This window comes from Mytilus galloprovincialis, chromosome 2 (genome assembly GCF_965363235.1).
Source record: "Mytilus galloprovincialis chromosome 2, xbMytGall1.hap1.1, whole genome shotgun sequence".
NCBI lineage: Eukaryota > Metazoa > Mollusca > Bivalvia > Mytilida > Mytilidae > Mytilus > Mytilus galloprovincialis.
This window is the reverse complement of record NC_134839.1, coordinates 115040626-115062734: the sequence shown is the minus strand read 5'-3', so window position 1 is coordinate 115062734 and position 22109 is coordinate 115040626. Positions and strand designations below refer to the sequence as shown.

At 32.5% G+C, this 22109-nt stretch overlaps 1 protein-coding gene across 1 annotated transcript; it reads left to right on the top strand.

Annotated features, from left to right (window-relative positions):
• Nucleotides 1–9828: 9828 nt before the first annotated feature.
• LOC143065508 (uncharacterized) lies at nt 9829–19891 on the top strand. Its single transcript, XM_076239125.1, has 4 exons — nt 9829–9990; nt 16572–17047; nt 18304–18386; nt 19518–19891. Exons 1-4 carry the CDS (start codon nt 9848–9850, stop codon nt 19848–19850), a joined length of 1035 nt encoding a protein of 344 aa, XP_076095240.1. The 5' UTR covers nt 9829–9847; the 3' UTR covers nt 19851–19891.
• The last annotated feature ends 2218 nt before the right edge of the window (nt 19892–22109 follow it).

Here is a 22109-nt window from a genome sequence, read left to right as displayed (position 1 = left end):
ACATTCTACCATCTAGTTATGATATGACATGTGTGATTACTGTTATAGTTTATCTCCATTTGTTTATGATATGACATGTGTGATTACTGTTATAGTTTATCACAATCTGTTTATGATATCACAGTGTAGATACTATTCTTTACGCTATCCGGAAGTCGCGATTTTCGAAGCGAGAACTTTTTGGATCACATTTTAAATTTTTTGGGTATACTGAATTAAACGGTAAGTTGATCATCTGTACATTGCTTAATGATTAATTCAGCCGACATCGATATTCTCAAATGGTTTAGAATTAAATTCCGCACATTCATTATTCGTATCTTTGCCTTAATCAAGAGATTTTCAAGTGCATCACTAAGAAAAATCAGTCGGCGAACCTAAAAACAATCTTTTTACCCTCTTAGTGTACAAATTAACGTAAAAACCAGACTTAATTAACTAAATGAAGTATATTTCAAGTGGTGGTAAAAGTTTCAACCAGATCTTTGAAGCCAGAAATAAGAAAATTACACTTGTTTGAATTTCTCACTGTACGATCAGTCTCGCTTGTATATTTTAAAACTGTATGATCAGTCTTTATGTCACTGTATTCTAGTGGTGATTTCAAAGTTATTTACGATACATTAGAAGGTGGCATTTTTCTAGATAACACAATTATATTTCAATACATTCACATCCTGAAAACATACGAAACATTTTTTAGCTTAATAGGGTGTACTCGACTTACTACATTAAGTATAAGGATGTTTAAATGTTGCTAAAATAAGAGGAAGATTTGACGTATACTAGTATATAAGGTTCAGAAATGTCCTCCGTTATACTTAAAATCGTACAAACACTTAGATTTAGTTGTTATATAAAAATGCATGTATTTACACACATTCGAGGACGTACTGTAGCCTATAATTGATCACAGTTCCTTCACTTTGTTTAAGATGTAGAGCTGTCTATTTGACACTCAATTGTACACCACTTTGTCAAGCAGGGGTTATAGTGATAAAGAAGTCCGTCTTTCCGTTCGTCCGTTGGACCGGTACAATATGTTTCGCCGGTTTTGTAAGCGCATCTCCTCATAAACCACTTTATATACATTGGGGGTTCCGGCCATTTTTAAATGGAGAGGGGGTCCAATCCAGGAGAATAGGGGATTTCAAATTTATGTTCCCATACAAATGCATTGATAGTTAAAAAAGGGTTTCAAACTGCCGGATCCCCTTTATTTGAATCCGTCACTGATATAACTATTAATTAATCTTATTTGGATTCCTTATCATAAATGATAATGACTGTATTGTGCACCGTCTATTTCGAATTTTAGTAAACATCTTTTATGGGGTTACTTTATATAAGATACGGACTTAAACATTGCATTATATAGGGGCACCCATCAGGTACATGTATTTCCAACACCTCCTAAACCAATCATTAAAGTTTTCTGAAATTGCTCAATTTTTACTCGATTAATGCATTATGGACCTTCTATTTCTGTAAACTTACCAAAATTATATCACGTGAATTAACCCCCTACGCAAAGCTGTCTTTATCCATTTTTTGTTATTTTAAAAGAGACAAGCTTGATTTATGTTATCATCAATTGGTCAACGGAGGACGGTGTAAATAATCTTTAAAAATGTAATAGCTTTAAACAGATAACTGTAACGATACACTATTAAAAAGTCCACAAGCGAATCATGTATTACTTTTTAGGCATTTGATTTTAAATAAGACTGATGGAACAAAAATACAATTATTTTGCCATCTAAAAAATAACATCAGAAATATATTTGTATTGTCTGATGAAAGTAATTACACGTTATAGTTCCCTTGATAGTTCATAATATCATATATACACGTATATATATACCTTCAAATTGCTGTTGTTTTTTCTTCAAAATCACGACTGGTCATACAGTCAAAAAATCTGAAATCGCTTCTAGAATACAGTCAGTTCTAGACTGATCGTACAGTAATTTATTTTGGGATCCTCAAGGAAAACATATTTTTTATGGGAAATACGAATAGTCTACTTAAATCCGAAAAGAATATTGAAACAGTATATATTTAGCTGTAAACTGATGCAAATGTTTGCAATAAAAGATTATTTGCTTTGTACTACGAGAGCAAAATTGTCCATCGATTTCACTTTTTTCTACCAAGTTTATGTGATGCACACGTATATTTTATATTCTAATGCATGTTTTTGTTACAGTAACTCATATTTATGATGCTATATATACCTTGAAGATGTTCAAAGCACTTTGTAGATATAGGAGTAAACAAATGATGAGAAAAGTTACCGTAGGCAAAACCGTCCCGTTAGCCAGTTGGAAATCATCGCTTCGAAAATCGCGACTTCCGGATAGCGTACAGAATAGTATCTACACTGTGGATATGGCATGTGTGATTTCTGCTATATTTTATCACCATTTGTTTATGATATGACATGTGTGATAACTGTTATAGTTTATCACCATCTGTTTACGATATGGCATGTGTGATTACTGTGATATTTTATCACCATTTGTTTATGCCATGACATGTGTGATAACTGTTATAGTTTATCACCATCTGTTTATGATATGACATGTGTGATTACTGTTATAGTTTATCGCCATCTGTTTATGATATGACATGTGTGATTACTGTGATAGTTTATCACAATCTGTTTATGACATGACATGTGTGATTACTTTTATAGATTATCACAAATGAAGGTGGTGGATACAACTTAAACACTGGGGCTTTTGTTTGTCCGGAGAGCGGGATGTACTTGCTATCGTTTTATATAGGAGAAAGAGGCGGCTTATCACCTCAAGGGGCATACATCTATCTGAAGGTAAACAATGTGAACATTATTGATGCAGTGGTAGATGCGCCTCATTACACACAAGATCTTCAGGGCGGAAATACGGTAATCATTCGTCTGAAAGCTGGAGATGTTGTAATAACTCAACACGAGGACAGTGGTGGTCATGTGGAAGGGGCGACAGGATTACGCCTTACTTCATTCTCCGGTTTCATGCTTTATTCCTAAAAATAAAATTATGTGAGAGTATACGTTAACTTCTTGATAAATCAATTCGTTCGGTAATTACACAGGTATGGTAGTATATGTTAATACGACATATTATAGCAATAGTTATCATACGTTCCAGGATTATAATTTAATATGCCAGACACGCGTTTCGTCTACATACACTACAAACTCCTCAGAGTCTGAATTGACCAGTTTTTGTGCTCGACCAGTAAAATCGAGCACACATTTTACTCGACTAGTCTCGACATTGTCTCGACTGTACTTAACTGTACTTAAATGTATTCGACTAGGTCTCGACTTTACTTAATTAGTCTGATTCAGTACTTGATGATCTTTGTGTAGTCTGAAATGGTCTTGACCAAGGCTCGACCTGTCTCGACCTGTCTTGACTAGTCTCGACCTGTCTCGACTAGTCTTGACCTTCAAATTTAGTTTTGACTGGTGAAAATCAGCCCATCTAACTAAATTAAATATTGATCTTACAAAATTCAAGCTTATTAGGTAGTTTGATGTATTGCTGTGAAATGAAAGAATTTAATTTTACAATATGTAAAAAAAAAATTATTATAGAAAAATTCAGATAGTACACTTTAATTTTTTTAATAACTTTTTCAAATCAACTTGGATTTTCATCAAACTATGCAGATATCTTACATATATATCAAGCTTACTGAATCCCATTTCATTTAGTTTTTTGTTGTATTGCTGTAAAATTTAAGAATTAAAGTAATCTTGGTATAAAAAGCTAGAATTTGCAATTCGGACAAAATAGAGATAGTACACTTTAATTTTTTTAACAACTTTTTCAAATCAACTTGGATTTTCATCAAACTATGCAGCTATCTTACATTTATATCAAGCTTACTGAATTCCATTTCATTTAGTTTTTTGTTGTATTGCTGTAAAATTTAAAAATTAAAGTAATCTTGGTATAAAAAGCTAGGATTTGCAATTCGGACAAAATAGAGATAGTACACTTTAATTTTTTTTATAACTTTTTCAAATCAACTTGGATTTTCATCAAACTATGCAGCTATCTTAAATGTATACTAAGCTTACTAAATCCCAGGTCATTTTGTTTTTTGTTGTATTGCTGTCAAATTTAAGAATTAAATTAATCTAGGTCAAAAAAGCTAAAATTTGCAGTTCGAACAAAATAGAGATAGTTCACTTTAATTTTTTTTATAACTTTTTCAAATCAACTTGGATTTTATTAAAACTATATAGCTACCTTGGTGATCTTACTAAATCCCAGGTTGTTATGAAGTTTTAAAATATTTTTTGTCAAATCTAATGACATGACACTATACATGATTTAATTACATCAGTACACGTGAGTTTTACAGGTAAAAAGAAAGCCCTAACTTTTCTTAAACTCGTGTATTACTTATCTTGTGAATTAAAAGCCCTGCGATTTAGATTTAACAGGATGTTGCAACTTTGAATAAATGTTATTTAGAATTTAACTCTCTGGTAGATGTGATCTTTTTAATAAGTTTGCCCCAAGCAGAAGGTATTGCTTTATAAATCACCACAAATCAGAAGAACTATTTTAATAATTTCTAATGTTTCATCCCTTTTTGATATATTTATATAGTGTATATAAAAAGGAATTATATTAATATTTTATATATACTTTTTCCCAAATTATGAGAAAAGATATATTTCTAATATCGTAGCTTTTTGACCTAGGTTAATTAAATTCTTAAATTTGACAGAAATACACAAAACAAAATAACAACCTATGATTCAGTAAGATCGATATATTGCAAAGATATTTGTAGAGTTTGATAAAAATCTAAGTTGATTTGAAAAAGTTATGAAAAAAATTAAAGTGTACCATCTCTATTTTGTCAAAACTGCAAATCCTAGCTTTTTATTACCTAGATTAAATTAATTCTTCAATTTGACAGCAATACAACAAACTTTATAACAACCTGGGATTCAGTAAGAAGAATACATCACCAAGGTAGCTATATAGTTTCAATAAAATCCAAGTTGAATTTAAAAAGTTATAAAAAACATTAAAGTGTACTATCTCTATTTTGTTCGGACTGCAAATTCCAGCTTTTTTGACCTAGATTAATTTAATTCTTAAATTTGACAGCAATACAACAAAAAACAAAATACCCTGGGATTTAGTAAGCTTAGTATACATTTAAGATAGCTGCATAGTTTGATGCAAATCCAAGTTGATTTGAAAAAGTTATTAAAAAAATTAAAGTGTACTATCTCTATTTTGTCCGAATTGCAAATCCTAGCTTTTTATACCAAGATTACTTTAATTCTTAAATTTTACAGCAATACAACAAAAAACTAAATGAAATGGGATTCAGTAAGCTTGATATATATGTAAGATAGCTGCATAGTTTGATGAAAATCCAAATTGATTTGAAAAAGTTATTAAAAAAATTAAAGTGTACTATCTCTATTTTGTCCAAATTGCAAATCCTAGCTTTTTTTTACCAAAATTACTTTAATTCTTAAATTTTACAGCAATACAACAAAAAACTAAATGAGATGGGATTCAGTAAGCTTGATATATATGTAAGATATCTGCATAGTTTGATGAAAATCCAAGTTGATTTGAAAAAGTTATAAAAAAAATTAAAGATGCCTATCTGAATTTTTCTATAATAATTTTTTTTTTACATATTGTAAAATTAAATTCTTTCATTTCACAGCGATACATCAAACTACCTAATAAGCTTGAATTTTGTAAGATCAATATTTAATTTAGTTAGATGGGCTGATTTTCACCAGTCAAAACTAAATTTGAAGGTCAAGACTAGTCGAGACAGGTCGAGACTAGTCAAGACAGGTCGAGACAGGTCGAGCCTTGGTCAAGACCATTTCAGACTACACAAAGATCATCAAGTACTGAATCAGACTAATTAAGTAAAGTCGAGACCTAGTCGAGTACACTTAAGTACAGTTAAGTACAGTCGAGACAATGTCGAGACTAGTCGAGTAAAATGTGTGCTCGATTTTACTGGTCGAGCACAAAAACTGGTCAATTCAGACTCTGAGGAGTTTGTAGTGATAAGATCATCAGTGACGTTCAGATCAAAATAGCTATAAATCCAAACAAGTACAAGTTGAAGAGCACTGAGGACCCAAAATATCCACCAAAAAAATGTGCCAAATACGGCTAAGGTAATTTATTCCTGGGATAAGAAAATCCTTATTTTTCGAAAATTGAAAGTTTTTTAACAGGAAATTTATACAAATGACCATGTTATTGATATTCATGTCGACACCGAAGTGCTGACTACTTTGCTTGTGATACGATCGGGGACGAAACATATCATTATGTAGTTTAACAAACGAAAATATAAACCCTTTATATTTTCGTTCGTCTTGTAATACACAAAGGTTGATTTATATATACAATGACTTGGAATTTGATTGAATGACGTATATAGGAACATATAGAAAGATACTGACCCTATAATAATTGCGATGCATAAATAGAGAAAAGCCTTACATTTAAATAGAAAAGTACAGCAAAGCTTAAAGTGTAAAAAAAACTTTCATTTTTTTAAACAGAGAAAAGCGGAACAGCGCTTGAATATAGAAAAAAAACTGAAGTTTTAAAAGGAAAATTAGATCAAAGCCTAAATAAAGAAAAATAAAATAGAGAAAGGAAATGGGGAATGTGTCAAAAAATCCTATTAGACCGTTAGCTTTCCCGTTTGAATGGTTTTACACTAGTAATTTTGGGGCCTTTTATAGCTTGTTGTTCGGTGTGAGCCAAGGCTCCGTGTTGAAGGCCGTACATTGACCTGTAATAGTTTACTTTTATAAATTGTCATTTGGATGGAGAGTTGTCTCATTGGCACTCACACCACATCTTCCTATATCTATACATAAAAAAAGGAGGGAAAATAAAAACCTACATGGAGAAAAATAAAATTTTGTAAGATAAACGCAAATCAAGGATTAAATCGAAAAAGACTTACTATTATGTGCATACGATACATTTTGACCCCACTGTGATTTTTGTTCCAAACTTTGCATACAAGCTCGTATTCATCCAGCCACTTCAAATAGGTAACAAAACATACCTTCATGTGCTACTTTTATAGATAAATTGGGTCAAAATTTAAGGCATTTACTTTGAATTAGGTTTCGTAGATATTTCTATATTTGGAAAGAAATATCTAACTTTTATGTTTTAAAAGATAAACGTAGACGGATCTCTGTAAAACCACGAGGAACGGTATATCAACTCTTCATAAGTGTGTTTGGATATGTATACCATGCTTTGGGAATAATTCGTTTTAATCACAATTTCAATAAAATAAAAGGACTCTGTGATTTTTTATAAAAATTGGCACCAAAATCTTCAAACATAATCAAGCCAAATGTCACTTTTGAAAAGAAAGATCCATGTCCTCGTTTTCAGGTTGAATCAAATTGAATAATACAAATCTGTTGAGAAATGAATCTTTTCCAGATTTGTCACAGTTCGACGTCGTAAAAATAACCAAAAAGTATAAAAACAATAATATCGAACGTCGAAGAAAATTCAAACGGAAATAATCAGAAACGTAAAATAACCAAAAAAAAAGAGAACTTCGAAGAAAATTCAAAACGGAAACTCCATGAAAAAATGGCACAAATCAAAAGCACAAAACACATCAAACAAATGTCAGTACCTATAATATGAATTTTAAGACCACCGTGTATTATTTTTGAAGTTGATACGGATACAATGTATGGTCATCATCCGATGAACTTTGTAGAATCTCCTTAAAAGAGAAGAGCAGAGAATAGTTTAAATACAGAAACACTTACATATAAACGAAGGGGAAGAGATAAGCTCAGAAAACTGACACTCAAAATCTCATTCAAATTTTATCTTTAATTCGTATTATTAAGTTAAAGCATGAAATATCAGAAAGAGAGAAATTAAAGGATTGAATTTCAATTGGATTGTTTGTCTCATTGAAATTTAGCTCATAATTCACTCAGTGCATATAGTCCATGTTAAAATATCTACTTTGCTGCATTTATCAGATTCCTAATGCATTTGCTTTTTGCTTTCTTGTATATGATCAAATAATTGGTGTATATTCAATCGGGTCGAAAGAGTTGAAAACAAATGGTGGAAATATAATTCTCATCACATACTATTTGGTGTCGGCAATTCGGTTAACGAACTTAATGTTAAAATAAAAAGGGATATTGCACCTATGATGTTGTGTATATGGCTCGTATAAGTATAAATATCTACATAAGCTTATTGTATATGTTAAGTGTTCCAGTTATTTTTTTTCAATATTGTTTGATTTTGTTTATAATTGTTGGGTATTTCTGATGGTCAGCTGTTTTCCTCTTATAGTTGATGTGTCTCCTTCGGTTTTGGTTTAATATCCAGAATTGCCTTCACTCAATCGATGTATGACTACTAAACAGCGGTATGAAATGAAATCACAAAAAGTACTGAGTTCCGAGGAAAATTCAAAAAGAAAAGTCTGTAACTAAATGGCTACTGTTACTGTTGCCTTTAATTAGTACATAACTAAACATATATTTATATATAGGTGTTAATACTTTTCGTTCATTCATCCTGTCTATACTTATATTTCTCTGACTATTTAGGGCGTCTGTATACAATATAATTAGAGAGCTGTGGTGTAGTGGTTAGTTCATCGGACTACTAGCACAAAGGTTCCTGGTTCGATTCCCGTTCTGGGATGAAAATTGAAAGGATTAAATTTTCGACTCTCCCTTGACACCATTTGCAAGTATGGTTTTGAGGGGACGATAAATGAAATGACCCGTGTTAAGAGAGAGTCATATCTCTTGCACGTAAACTTCACCCTTGTAGATTTCGAAAAAAGAGTAACGCAAAGCGGAAAGGGGTAAATATAAGTTGCAATAACTTGTTTCCCAATCCACTATAAATAAATATGTTTAAACTAAAACTAAACTACAATTAGAATTTCCGTCTGTAAAAAATGGTTTAAATATAAGTGGAAATTGAACTATTTGCCTGTCCAAACCAAGGAACCTCTAATTTCGTTGATGTCATTGCTTCGTTGATGTCATTGGTTCGAGGATGTCATTGTTTGTTTTCAGACTTATTTGTTTATCCTTCTTTTTGAGTAATTTTTAATCAGACTGTTAGCCCTGTAAGTGTTTTGTCACATCATGGTGTTTTGTAGCTTTATAACGGTATGGATTCTGCCCGTTGATGAAGTACATTCAGTGACCTGTAGTTATGAACATAGTTATCTTTTTGTTTTGTAATGTGTTTTTGGTTGTTGTCTTTTGGTGTTTGTGGATTGCTTTGCTACTAGCAATCACATCACATGTGTTTTATTATGTCAACATCTCTTACAAAAGAGGGACGAAAGATACCAAAGGGACAGTCAAACTCATAAATCTAAAACAAACTGACAACGCCATGGCTAAAAATGAAAAAGACAAACAGAAAAACAATAGTACACATGACACAACATAGAAAACTAAAGAATAAACAACACGAACAAGCGAACAGAAAATACCCAGTTTTATTCAGGATTGACCAAATATGGGTCAACGGAATAAATTTCAAAATATAAGAACTATATCTACGATTGTATACAGAAATGATGAGGATATATATATAACCCATCTTCGCAAGAGATTTTACGAATCTTTCCTCGACTATACAGATCACTTTTGAACTACTCTGTCGATCATTTTAAAGTTCATGAGAGAGATTGTAATATCCTGTAGATGCCGGTCAAATAGCGATACGATGTATGGTTTGTACTAAATATTACGAGATAAGGATGTTTGAGTCACACATAAACCAACATGGCTGACATGTATTTTCCTGCATACGCTGTCCTACTGCTTACTATAATTCATTCTTTTTCAATATTACTTATACAAGCTGACAAAGAAAATGGCGGCTTTGTATTAAACCAAATGATTACAGATGTTCTAGATAAACAAAGGTAGGGATAAAAACTTATATATCTGAAATAGAAGATTTAAAGCCTACTCATAATTTTTCATCTACGTCTCTTAGTTTTTCACTTTTTTTGACAGCAACATGCGAGCAATACAAATAGACGTAGTGGGTACAAATGTAAAATAAATTAAATACAGTAGACAAAATTGTTCTATACTATTAATCACTATACAAAGTTGAAGAGCATTGAAGACCCACTATTTAAAAAAATGGTGCCAAATGCGGCTAATGTAATCTATGCATGGAATAAGAAAATCCTTAGTGTTTCGAACAATTCATACTTTTGTAAACAGAAAATTTATAAAAACGACCATATAATTTATATTAATGTCAACACCGAAGTGCTGACTACTAGGCTAGTGATACCCTCTGGACGAAACGATATAAAACAAACAACTATGTCAACAAAGAAAAAAAAAAGCAAAATAGCAAAAATACCGGTCTCAAAGGAAATTTCAAATAAAAAAAAGTTCCTCATCATTAGGCAAAATCAGAACCTCAAACACATCAACTGAATTTAAACAGTCATATTCCTTACTTGGTACAGGCTTTTTATTTAAATAGTAGATATATGTAAAATTGAAAATGGAAATGGGGAATGTGTCCAAAAGACAACAACCCGACCATAGAACACACAACCGCAGAAGGTCACCAATAGGTCTTCAATGCAGTGAGATAATCCCGCACCCGGAGGCGTCCTTCAGCTGGCCCTAAACAAATATATATACTAGTTCAGTGATAATGGACGTCATACTAAACTCCAAAATATACACAAGAAACTAAAATTAAAAATCATACAAGACTAACAAAGGCAAGAGGCTCCTGACTTGGGAAAGGCGCAAAAATGCGGCGGGGTTAAACATGTTTTTTGAGATCTCAACCCTCCCCCTATACCTCTAGCCAATGTAGAAAAGTAAACGCATAACAATACGCACATTCAAATTCAGTTCAATAGAAGTCCGAGTCCGATGTCGGCAGAGGTAACAAAAGAAAATAAACAAAATGACGATAATATACAAATAACAACAGACTACTAGCAGTTATTGACATGCCAGCTCCAGACCTCAGTTAAACTGTTTGAAAGATTATGTTTAGTTTAAACATATTTTATTTGCGTAAATGTGCAAAAGGGATGAGACACAAGTTAATCAAACTTATAAAGTCTTCTCCCATAACAATTTATAACAGTAGAATATTTACAAAGCATGCATACAAACAATACATTATGTATATATATATATATAAAAAATATTTGAACTCTGAAAAGATGGTGTGTGATGATGATGTGAGTGGTAATACACTATATGCATGTATTTGCACTTTATTATGTTCTACATTACACAATTAGAAACTTCTTAGACTCTTTAATAAATTCATATACATTCTTTACAATTCTTTCATTTTCAACATTAATTAAAGACTTATCGCCGGAGGTTAAGGTGTTCAAATTTAGTAGAGATTTATCTGGTAACCAATGTAGATCATTAAATAATTTGGTTCTTATATTCGAATAATTAGGACAATAAAAAAAGAAGTGACGTGAATCTTCGAACTTAGCACCACAACTACAAGACGGATCTGAAATAATGTTGACTCTGTAAAGATCATAGTTCAAAAAAGAAGCTGAGCACCTAAGTTGTGTCAATATAATATTGAGTTTACGATTGCCAAAGTCATAATGTTTTTGTACTTGGGCTTTTGAATTCAATTTAAGATTTTTTAGTTCGGTTTTAAATTTACCTAAAGAGTCAATGTTGCGTGTCACCACATTAAGGTTATTCCACAGTCGTATTGTTGAAGGTATGAAGGACTCTTGGGTTAATGAAAGTCTACAAAAAGGGTATATTATATCATTCCCATTACGTTATGGATAAACAGCTGTACTTTGGATTGTTGGTGGAATTGAATTGCAAAGATATGCTGATGCATTATTATGTTGAATATTATAAAATAATTGTAACTTCCTTCTTTCTCTTCGTTCAGCTAGAGTTTCCCAACCAATCTCATCATAAATCATTCTATTACTTTTAAAAATAGGAAGACCTGTTACAATTCTGGCTGCCTCAAGCTGCAGCTGTTCTAATTTTTTACAATAACCCACACCCATATTATCCCAAACTTCACATGCATATTCGAGAAGCGGTCTAATAAAAGTCAAGTAAAGCTTTTCTAAGTTTCTCCTACTTATCCTGTACTTTAATTTTCTAAGTACATTTAAATGTTTAGATACATTTTTTATGATATTTTCCACATAGGTGTTCCATTAGCATCTTTACTAAAAGTAACACCCAAGTGTTTGTGGAAGTCTGTAACTTCAATCCTGTTACCGTTGAAAGTGAAATTCATTTCTGGATTTTCAATGTATGAAAACAACATTATTTCTGTTTTTGCTGGGTTAAAGGACATCAGCCATTTCTTAGACCAATCGCTGAGCTCACTCAGGTCGTGACTAACACAAAGATTATGTCTTCATCATATGAATATCAGGCACAATTCCTCCCGTAAGGGGTTTAATATTATACCACCATAAAATATAATTATGAGAAGAACATAACCCGTGTCATGCCAACAACTGGTTTTTAAATAAATGTTATTGATTCAGATGCAAAGACCCTATAAGTGAATCAATATTAAAGCCAAAATATGCAATTTTTAATGACCTGACAACAGTATCGTAACTATATTCCTTCTTTATAAGTCTGTTTTAAGATTTTGTAAGCTTCTGAGGTGAATACTGACATTTTTGTGCTTTGCAAAGAATATTACCATAAAAGATTGGATGTGATATACCAGAACGAATAAGAAGTCTGCATGTTGATTTATATTTACGAATGATGTCCTTGTACCGATGATAAAATTTAGTTAATGTTTTGACTAATTTGTGATATCGAAAACCCTTGTGTAATAATTTTCATTGATACATAAATTTCGCTCGTTAAAATCTCAAACGTTGTTACATACACGAGCGAATCGTACAAGTTGAGATATATAAACACCGTAAGATGGTGACAAGAGAATGTCACCATCTTAAAATGGATAATTAACGATAAGAAATGAAAATTCATCTCTTTAATCATAATTTTTCGTATAAAGCTTTCCGTTAATGATATAGATATCAAGATCGAGGAAAGGGCAGTGGTCATTGTTAGTGTTAGCTTTATTCAAAGTAAGTTCAACACGATAAATTTCTTTACTATACATACTAAATTCGTCATTATTGAGATAAAATTGAGAATGGAAATGGGGAATGTGTCAAAGAGACAACAATCCGACCAAATAAAAAACAACAGCAGAGGGTCACCAACAGGTCTTCAATGTAGCGAGAAATTCCCGCAACCGGAGGCGTCCTTCAGCTGGCCCCTAAACAAATATATACTAGTCCAGTGATAATGAACGCCATACTAATTTCCAAATTGTACACAAGAAACTAAAATTAAAATAACACAAGACTAACAAAGGCCAGAGGCTCCTGACTTGGGACAGGCGAAAAAATGCGGCGGGGTTAAACATGTTTGTGAGATTTCAACCCTCCCCCTATACCTCTAACCAATGTAGAAAAGTAAACGCATAACAATACGCACATTAAAATCCAGTTCAAGAGAAGTCCGAGTCTGATGTCAGAAGATGTAACCAAAGAAAATAAACAAAATGACAATAATACATAAATAACAACAGACTACTAGCAGTTAACTGACATGCCAGCTCCAGACTTCAATTAAACTGACTGAAAGATTATGATTTCAGTCAGTTAGTCAATATATCATCCAAATATCTAAAAGCATTATTTAATTTATGTATCAGATGTTGTTTCGATGGTCCGCAATAAGTGGTGGTGCACAGTTAGTCCCCACATGTGCATTTTTTAATAAGCCAATAAGTATGATGATTAATGTTAATGTAATACGACAATATATTGACTTCGAGTATAGACAACTCTTTGTTCTTACTGCTCACTGCCAATGCTAATCGGTTAAACAGCAAATACCAAATTTAAAGTCTATGGTTTGCTTCTACCTGGTTTCGAACACATGGCGAACACGCCATCACGAGACCACCTAGGTCGGTAGTTCCTCCTAGACAGCAAAGCATGATTTCAACAAGATGTCTAATTTAATACAAGATAAATGTGTGATTAGAAGCTGTGTGAGTCACGAGACAATACTTTGATTGAGGAAATTTCTAACACTGGGTCTATACTGCTGATGGGTATACTACGAATATTTTATCAGCACAGCATTTAGATATTTGTTTAGTTCCGTTCACTCCTTAACTATAAAAAGTACTAGAAAACACCAATGACATCGCGATTCGTGAATAAGAACCTACGCCTTATTCTGAGTGTTATTAATGTGATCCAATAAATCTAAAAACCTACGCCTTATTCTAAGTGTTCTTATTGTGACCCAATAAAGTCGTGCTGATGATAATAAATCTAAGAACCTACGCCTTATTCTAAATGTTATTAATGTGACCCAATAAATCTAAGAACCTACACCTTATTCTAAGTGTTATTAATGTGACCCAATAAATCTAAGAACCTACGCCTTATTCTAAATGTTATTAATGTGATCCAATAAATCTAAGAACCTACGCCTTATTCTAAATGTTATTAATGTGATCCAATAAATCTAAGAACCTACGCCTTATTCTAAGTGTTATTAATGTGACCCAATAAAGTCGTGCTGATAATAAGGTGCATTGTTTACTCTGCTTTCAAAATCTTCGAATCCGTCCTGGTTTTCTTACTACAACAAGAAAATCTACGTGACATAGATTAAGTTTAGCAGATTTAATTCCTGTTTAATGACAAAGTTCATGACTTCGTTATTTTAGTATCATAATTTCGCGGGCAGTACGTCGACTAAGCATAATATGCGAAAGCCTATAAGACACAGATCGATAACAATTTCCGAATTTGAGTTTTCTCTAAAATTGTCGTTATCTGTGGAAATGTTTTGTTTGAAAGAAAAATTTTGGAAGTACAAAACATTTAGACATCATCTCACAAATATTTCGGAGTTGCAGCTCAATGAAATTAATCTCCTCCTTTAGTAGTATAGATATCAAGAAATGTACATTATAAACAACAATTTTGAGAAATTATATTTCTATCTGATGCTTTGTGGCAGGTATTGGTCCGAACAAGACGGAGGTAATAAAACCATTTCAAATCAGAACAATAGTATTAAGCTTAAATTGTTATCAGCCAGTTCTCAAATTGAGTAAACTTCTTTAATGATCATATTTTTTCGCAGTCCGTTTAGAAGGATTAAGTACAGAAGTAATGCTTTAAAATTAGAAATACTTTTGAAAATCTGTTTGAAACATTTAATTCAAATCGTAATTTCTCTGCATTTTAATGGCTCTCCTTCAAATTTATTTTGTTTTGTGTGTTTTTGTAGTCAATAATTGGTGTCCTTAAGCCTAATTTTTGAACCTTTATCATTTACACCTTTGTCTTTTGACCTGTTGCCAAATTGGAAATCCAATCATTAATCAGAACAGCTCAGTTATTTCATCACTGCTCTCAGTCAAAGAAATAAAAGGTACATAAAAAACGATGGAGATAAATCAATGGCAGCATAAATAAAAGTAACAGTAGTATACCGCTGTTCAAAACTCATAAATCTATGGACAAAAAACAAAATCGGGGTAACAAACTAAAACTGAGGGAAACGCATTAAATATTAGAGGAGAACAACGACACAACATTAAAATGTAACACACACAACAACGGACTAAGCATTAGACAAAATCCGATGAGAATAATCAATATAACATCAAAACCAAATACATGAATTTAGGATAGAAAAGTACCGTGACACGTCTTATTGTAATGTGAATTCACACTTAAATATAGGAGAAAACAAACGACACAACGGAAACATAAATCATATCAGAATTTAGACGTACCTCCATTTCAATTAGACAACTTTCGAGTTTAATGCATTTCCGTCAAAAACTCTGGTTTTATTGAACATCATTCGTGCGTTTAGGGGCATCGTCACTTCCGGTCCAATGTTGAGCGAATTGTAGGAAAACTATAATGCTATATTTCACGAATTATTCGGCAAAATAGATTTTCATAATTGACAATCAGCGCTGCTGTCATTAGGAAATTGTAATTAAGTACTTACAAAACAAATATTATCTGTACTTTATCCTGCACAATAACGATCACTAAGACGCTTGATGAACGTTAATAGTGCAGTGATACAGGCGATCCCCTCTATCTGGTAAATGATGTCATAAAAGCGCGCAAAATTGACGAGTTTTTCCGGTGACGGATGAACTCGAAGGTGGGTTATTGTTTTACATTTTGTCTTGGCGGAGCCTTTCTATCCTAATATACGGTATAGGATTTTCTTACATCAAGTCAGTTGATCTTTGATGACTCATTTGCACTCATACCACATCGCCAATTCTAGAATGATGAGTAAAATAGTGTCATAAGTATATTAGCGTATTATGACATTAAATTACATTATACAAATTGTCTATAAGAATCTTGAGAAATGTTTACAGTGATAGCTTTTACTTTAAAATTTCTTTATATTGATTTAGGATTCATGAAGCTCCCATTTTGTTGCCAAAGGAAAATATGGTTAATCAAGCATATCATATTGCTGAACTTCAGGAGCTGCAGAAAGTAACCAAGGATAAAGACGATCAAAAAGCTGAAATTGAGGAATTGCGGACATTGATCAAGGTTCAATCCAATTGTAAAACTGAACTTGTGAAAATGTGGAAAGTTATCGAAGACCAAGCTATTGAAATTGGTAAATTGAAGAATATGCAAAACTTTATACTCAAGGATAATGACAACGAGATAACCAACATAAAAACTGGGACTGACATCAATCAAAATTTGAAGAACTCACAGCTTATACAACATGAACACATTTCTAATAATATATCCAAACAAGAGAAGAAACTGGCTGGAAAAAAGGTACCTGTTAAAGATTCGATCCACAAAACAAACCAGTCTTTAAACAACACTAGTATTGTGGGTTCTAAACTATACAAGAGACTTATTCAAGGTAAGATGTTAGCACCTTGTTCTGCTTTAATGTAAATAATCAAACTATTAATAGTTTAAATATTTCATTACTTTCGGAAGGGAAAGGTATATCGACTCTTTTGGGGTAAGAGGTGATCGGCAGCTGTATCCCAAATTTCCTCTTTTTTTTTTAAACACAACTGTGAATCTTCTCAGATTTGGTTTTAACAATCATTCTACTTATATATAACATATTTACACTTTTTTATAGAGAGGTAAATAGATGTGACAAATATCTGGTGTATTCAATCGTATCTGAGAAAAAATTTACATCTGAAATGATTCAGTTGCATTTGTTTCAATCAGCAATTTTATATTTCTTCTAAATTTCGTGACCTTATAACTTGAAAGAAGAGACTTTTTCACGCGGGTCATCCCCACCACTCATGACACCTTATATATGCCTTCTTAATTTCGCGACCCTATTACTTATCAAGAAGCTTGAGGTAAGAGACTTTTTCACGCGTCTCATCCCTACCACCTATTACATTGTCACTACCCCACTCCGAGATATGTATCGCATAACCAGTGTTAAAGTTATAGTAGGGACCTCTGGATGCCCGTTTATAGTCATTTTTGGTTGTTAGGTTGCTATTTTTTTTGGCATTCATGTCAGCAATAAATAAGCAATTGGGAAGTGTTATATTTATAATTGATATTTATTCCTTTCTTTTAAAACCATTCTGTACTAAAAAAAGTCAGTACAAAATAAATATGTTGATGGTTTTTAGCTAGAAATCATTCATACCTTATGATGACGTTTAGTGAAGCATTCGAAGGGCTCATTTTAGCTTTACCACTGAGAACCCTGTGATGATCGCTTCCTTGTAAGCACCAACCCTCTATCAAGTATATATTGATGAAAAATACAAATCTAGGACATCTTATCCACTGTGAGATTCAAACTTCATATGCAAGCACTGTTGAAAGTTTGCCTTATAAAAATGTTAGGTTCACATTTGAGAAGCTCAAATTAATTTGCTTTCTTTGAATCAAAGTGATATTTTAATTAGTATGATTGACCTCTTCATTAACCAGATATTTATATCTACATTAGCCATCATTTTAAATAAACTAAAGTTTTACTAAGCAAATATTCTTTTATTGTTTTTCTTTAAGTTCGGCTCTTGTTAATCATAACAATTACAATAAAAACTATCTGATTAAAGTTATCCCAACAGTTGATTTATTCCACATCACTTTAAATGTTTATCTATAATTTTACATTTTGACTAGCTGGTTCTGGTGGTGTCGCATTCAGTGTTTATCTTGACCACGACATCGATTCTGGCGCACAACAAGTTTTGAAATATAACAGGGTATGTATTTTATACAAGGAAAATCGATGGCATGTGTTTCTCTACATCTTCTGAAATGTACAGGGTGGTAATCGTTATTATCACATATTTTGTACTGATATCTTCGTTTTTGTATGGCTAATAATAACTGGAAGTCAAGGTTGGTTATCAGCCCTAGGGGCCAATATCAATATCAGCCCTCGAAATCGATATCGAGCTCCCGACTTGGACTTCCTGTCAAAAACTATTTGTAAACAAAATGTCATCTGAACAGCTATCCGATCAGGAAAAGTTTTTCCGAGTATCAAATGACGTTTCAAGTAAATTCATACAAGAAATGAAAAATGAGAACACAATGAATAAAAACAATGAAGTCTGTAAAACAATAGACTGCTGTAACAGAAAAAAAAATGTAAATATCACCAGTGGAAATACTTATTTATCCAGACATCACAAAAGTTCCCGTAAAATTTGACGTCATAATATGTTTATTGTTAATTATTTGTTAAACTTTTCACAAAACTTTTCTCACTGTGATACAAATTTTGTCAACTCACTGTGATACATTTTTTTTCTAATGTTTTTTGAATTTTTGCTAAAACATATTAAACATAATTTGATATATATGCTTTATTTTTTCTCCTGCTAGAAATTATGTGATATATAGATTATTAAATGTCATCTTCAATATTGGCTTGATATGGGAGTCTTCGTCTGATACCCCGGCCAATATGGAATAGCCATGTAATAATCTATAATTAATTTGAGTGAGGCGAATTTAAAATCTGAAGTACTGAACTTTGTAATAGGGATACAAACTGTTCATGGAGTGATGTTGTGCAATGGCTTTCATGGATAAACATATCTATTCAAAAAAGAAACGAAAGATACCAAAGGGAAAGTCAAACTCATAAATTAGAAATAAACTGACAACGCCATGGCTAAATATAAAAAGACATACAGTCAAAAAATAGTCCAGAAGACACAACATAGAAAAACTAAAGACTAAGCAACACAAACCCCACCAAAAACTAAGGGTTGATCTCAGGTGCTCCGGAAGGGTAAGCAGATCCTGTTCCACATATTTAAACTATGTGATTATATTTGTTACAAATTTCCCTTTCGTTACTTATGTTTTATTTATTGTTGTAGATAATAACAAATGAAGGAAATGGATACAATGTAAATACAGGGTCTTTTACGTGTCCAGAAAGTGGAATGTATTTGCTGTTTTTCAGTATTGGAGAGAGAGGCGACACTATACCTAGAGGCGCTTATATCTATCTAATGGTCAATAGTGTGAACGTTATAGATGCGGTAGTAGACTCTTATCATAACACACAAGATCTTCAAGGCGGAAATACAGTTATCATTCGTCTTAAAGCTGGGGATGTTGTATTCACCGAGGTTGATGTCGGGGGTCATAGTGAAGGATCAACAGGATTACGCCTCACTTCGTTCTCCGGTGTTCTTTTATACCCTTAAAAAGTGTTTTACTTTATTTAATAAGAAATATGTCTATCCGAGTATGATGGGTTCTTTTTTTCATTACATCTTTGAATGTTAAAATGTGTTTAGTTTTAAATACTGACTAAAACAATCCTACACTCACCTTCTATTGGAGTGATAATATCATGTTATATGCCATTCATTTCATTTCATTTGACACGTCATTGAAAAAAACTGTATCAATTTTTAGAAAACAGGGATATGATTAGTTAAAAACAAACCACTCCGAATTAAGTCCATTGTTCATTTTACAAAATTCCATCATGAATGAAGAAATCAAAAACACAAACACATCAAACGAATGGATAACAAATGTCATATTCCTAACTTGCCACAGGCATTTTCATTCCTTGAACATGGTGGAATATACCTAGTTTCGTAGCTAGCTAACCTTCTCATTGGTATGGCAGTTGAATAAAAATCATGTGTAATATTGAATTGTTATCAATATATATATACGTTATACGATTCCCCTTTACCGGTATGCATGTACAAAACAAGATTGATTGATTGAATATTGATTACTTTGCGTCCTGTGCCAAATTTTTTTGTACGTTGACGAGATAAATATAACAAAAGGTATGTCCTGTAGTGTTATCGTTTTAGTGTTATTTTTAACATTGCTATGAAGCACGAGTTTCGGCTAGCCGCAAAACCAGGTTCAACCCACCATATTTTCTTTCAATGTCATGTACCAAGTTAGGAAAATAGCAGTTGTTATCTCATAGTTCGTTTCTCTGTGTGTTTCATTGTCGTTTTTTTTGTTTTGTTGCACTTCAGTGTTTCTGTTGTTTCATTGTTTTCCTTTTATGTGTTTACCTCAGTTTTCATTTGTAACCCGAATTTGTTCTCTCAATCGATTTATGACTTTCGAACAGCGGTATCTACTACTATCTGTAATAGATGCCGTCAGGTCGGAGAAATTTAGATACTGAAAAATAAGGATAAATTTTAAAACACGGTCAGACAAAAGCAACAGTAGTCATCAATCGATTGAGAGAAAACAAATCTGGATTATAAACTAAAACCGAGGGAAAACATATAAGGTATAACAGGAAAACAAGACGTGCAATAAAATACAGAAGCCAACATACATAGAAATGAATTATTTGATAACAACTGCCACTTTCCTTACTTGGTACAGGAGATTTTAAGAAATATATGGTGGGTTAAACCAGGTGTCATGGCTAGCCAAACCCAAGAACATGCATCATAATTCGAGCAGACGGACGACAGAGATAATAAACCACAATCTAAGGCGTGGGAAACATTACAGTAATTGGTTTAGAAACAGACACATCGTATAGATCACCCAATTCATGATGGTGTCCATAAAATTTACGGAGCGTCATCTTTAATGCTTCCTCCTCATAACTCTGTTGGAACAGTTTCTGCGTAAGAAGCACACTCAACACGAGCATTGATGTGCATAACGTATCAATTGAAATATGTCCACACCATACGAAGAAGCAGAGGGTGTTTTACAGCTGAGAAATGGGAAATTGATGATTCGGAAGTAGTATCCCTAACTTCAAGTTCACTGGGATATATGATATACAAGTGCTGACTGAGTATGGATAATTTAGTGATAGCACATCATCAATATATCTGGAAGTAAAATAAAAGAATTTGTCATTGTGCATTTTCTACATTTGAAAATGTCTGTACCAAGTTAGGAATATGACAGTTCTTGTCCATTCGTTTTTTATGTTTTGTCATTTGATTTTATCATGTGATTATGGACTTTCCTATTTGATTTTCCTCTAGGTTTAGTATTTTTGTGATATTATTTTTTCATTGTGTCGTTTAGAAGGTTCTGAATTAATTTTGCTTCATACGGTTATAAAAACAAATAAAGGCAACAGTAGTATACCGCTATTCAAAACTCGTAAATCGATGGGGAAAAATCAAAATCGAGGTAACAAACTAAAACTGAGGGAAACGCATTAAATATAAGAGGAGAACAACGACACAACATTAAAATGTAACACACACAGAAACTAACTTAGCATTAGACAAAATCCGATGAGAATAACAAATATAACATCAAAACCAAATACATGAAGTCTGCAAATATCAAGTCGGCAAACTCTCTCAACACGAGGCAGCAGATTTAACGTCCCCATTCTGACCGGACGCAATGTATCCTTGAAAAATTATACACAAATGCTTGTAAGCAAAGGATAATGCATGTGTTCTGCACCTAAATTTAGTAAATATATTCCTCAAAGAAGT

What these genes read in the sequence shown, in the direction of transcription:
- LOC143065508 (XM_076239125.1), top strand. Translation starts at nt 9,848, where the DNA reads ATGGCTGACATGTATTTTCCTGCATACGCTGTCCTACTGCTTACTATA. An exon ending in GATGTTCTAGATAAACAAAG is followed by an intron (nt 9,991 to 16,571) that starts GTAGGGATAAAA and finishes ATATTGATTTAG; the next exon opens with GATTCATGAAGCTCCCATTT. An exon ending in AAGTTTTGAAATATAACAGG is followed by an intron (nt 18,387 to 19,517) that starts GTATGTATTTTA and finishes TTATTGTTGTAG; the next exon opens with ATAATAACAAATGAAGGAAA.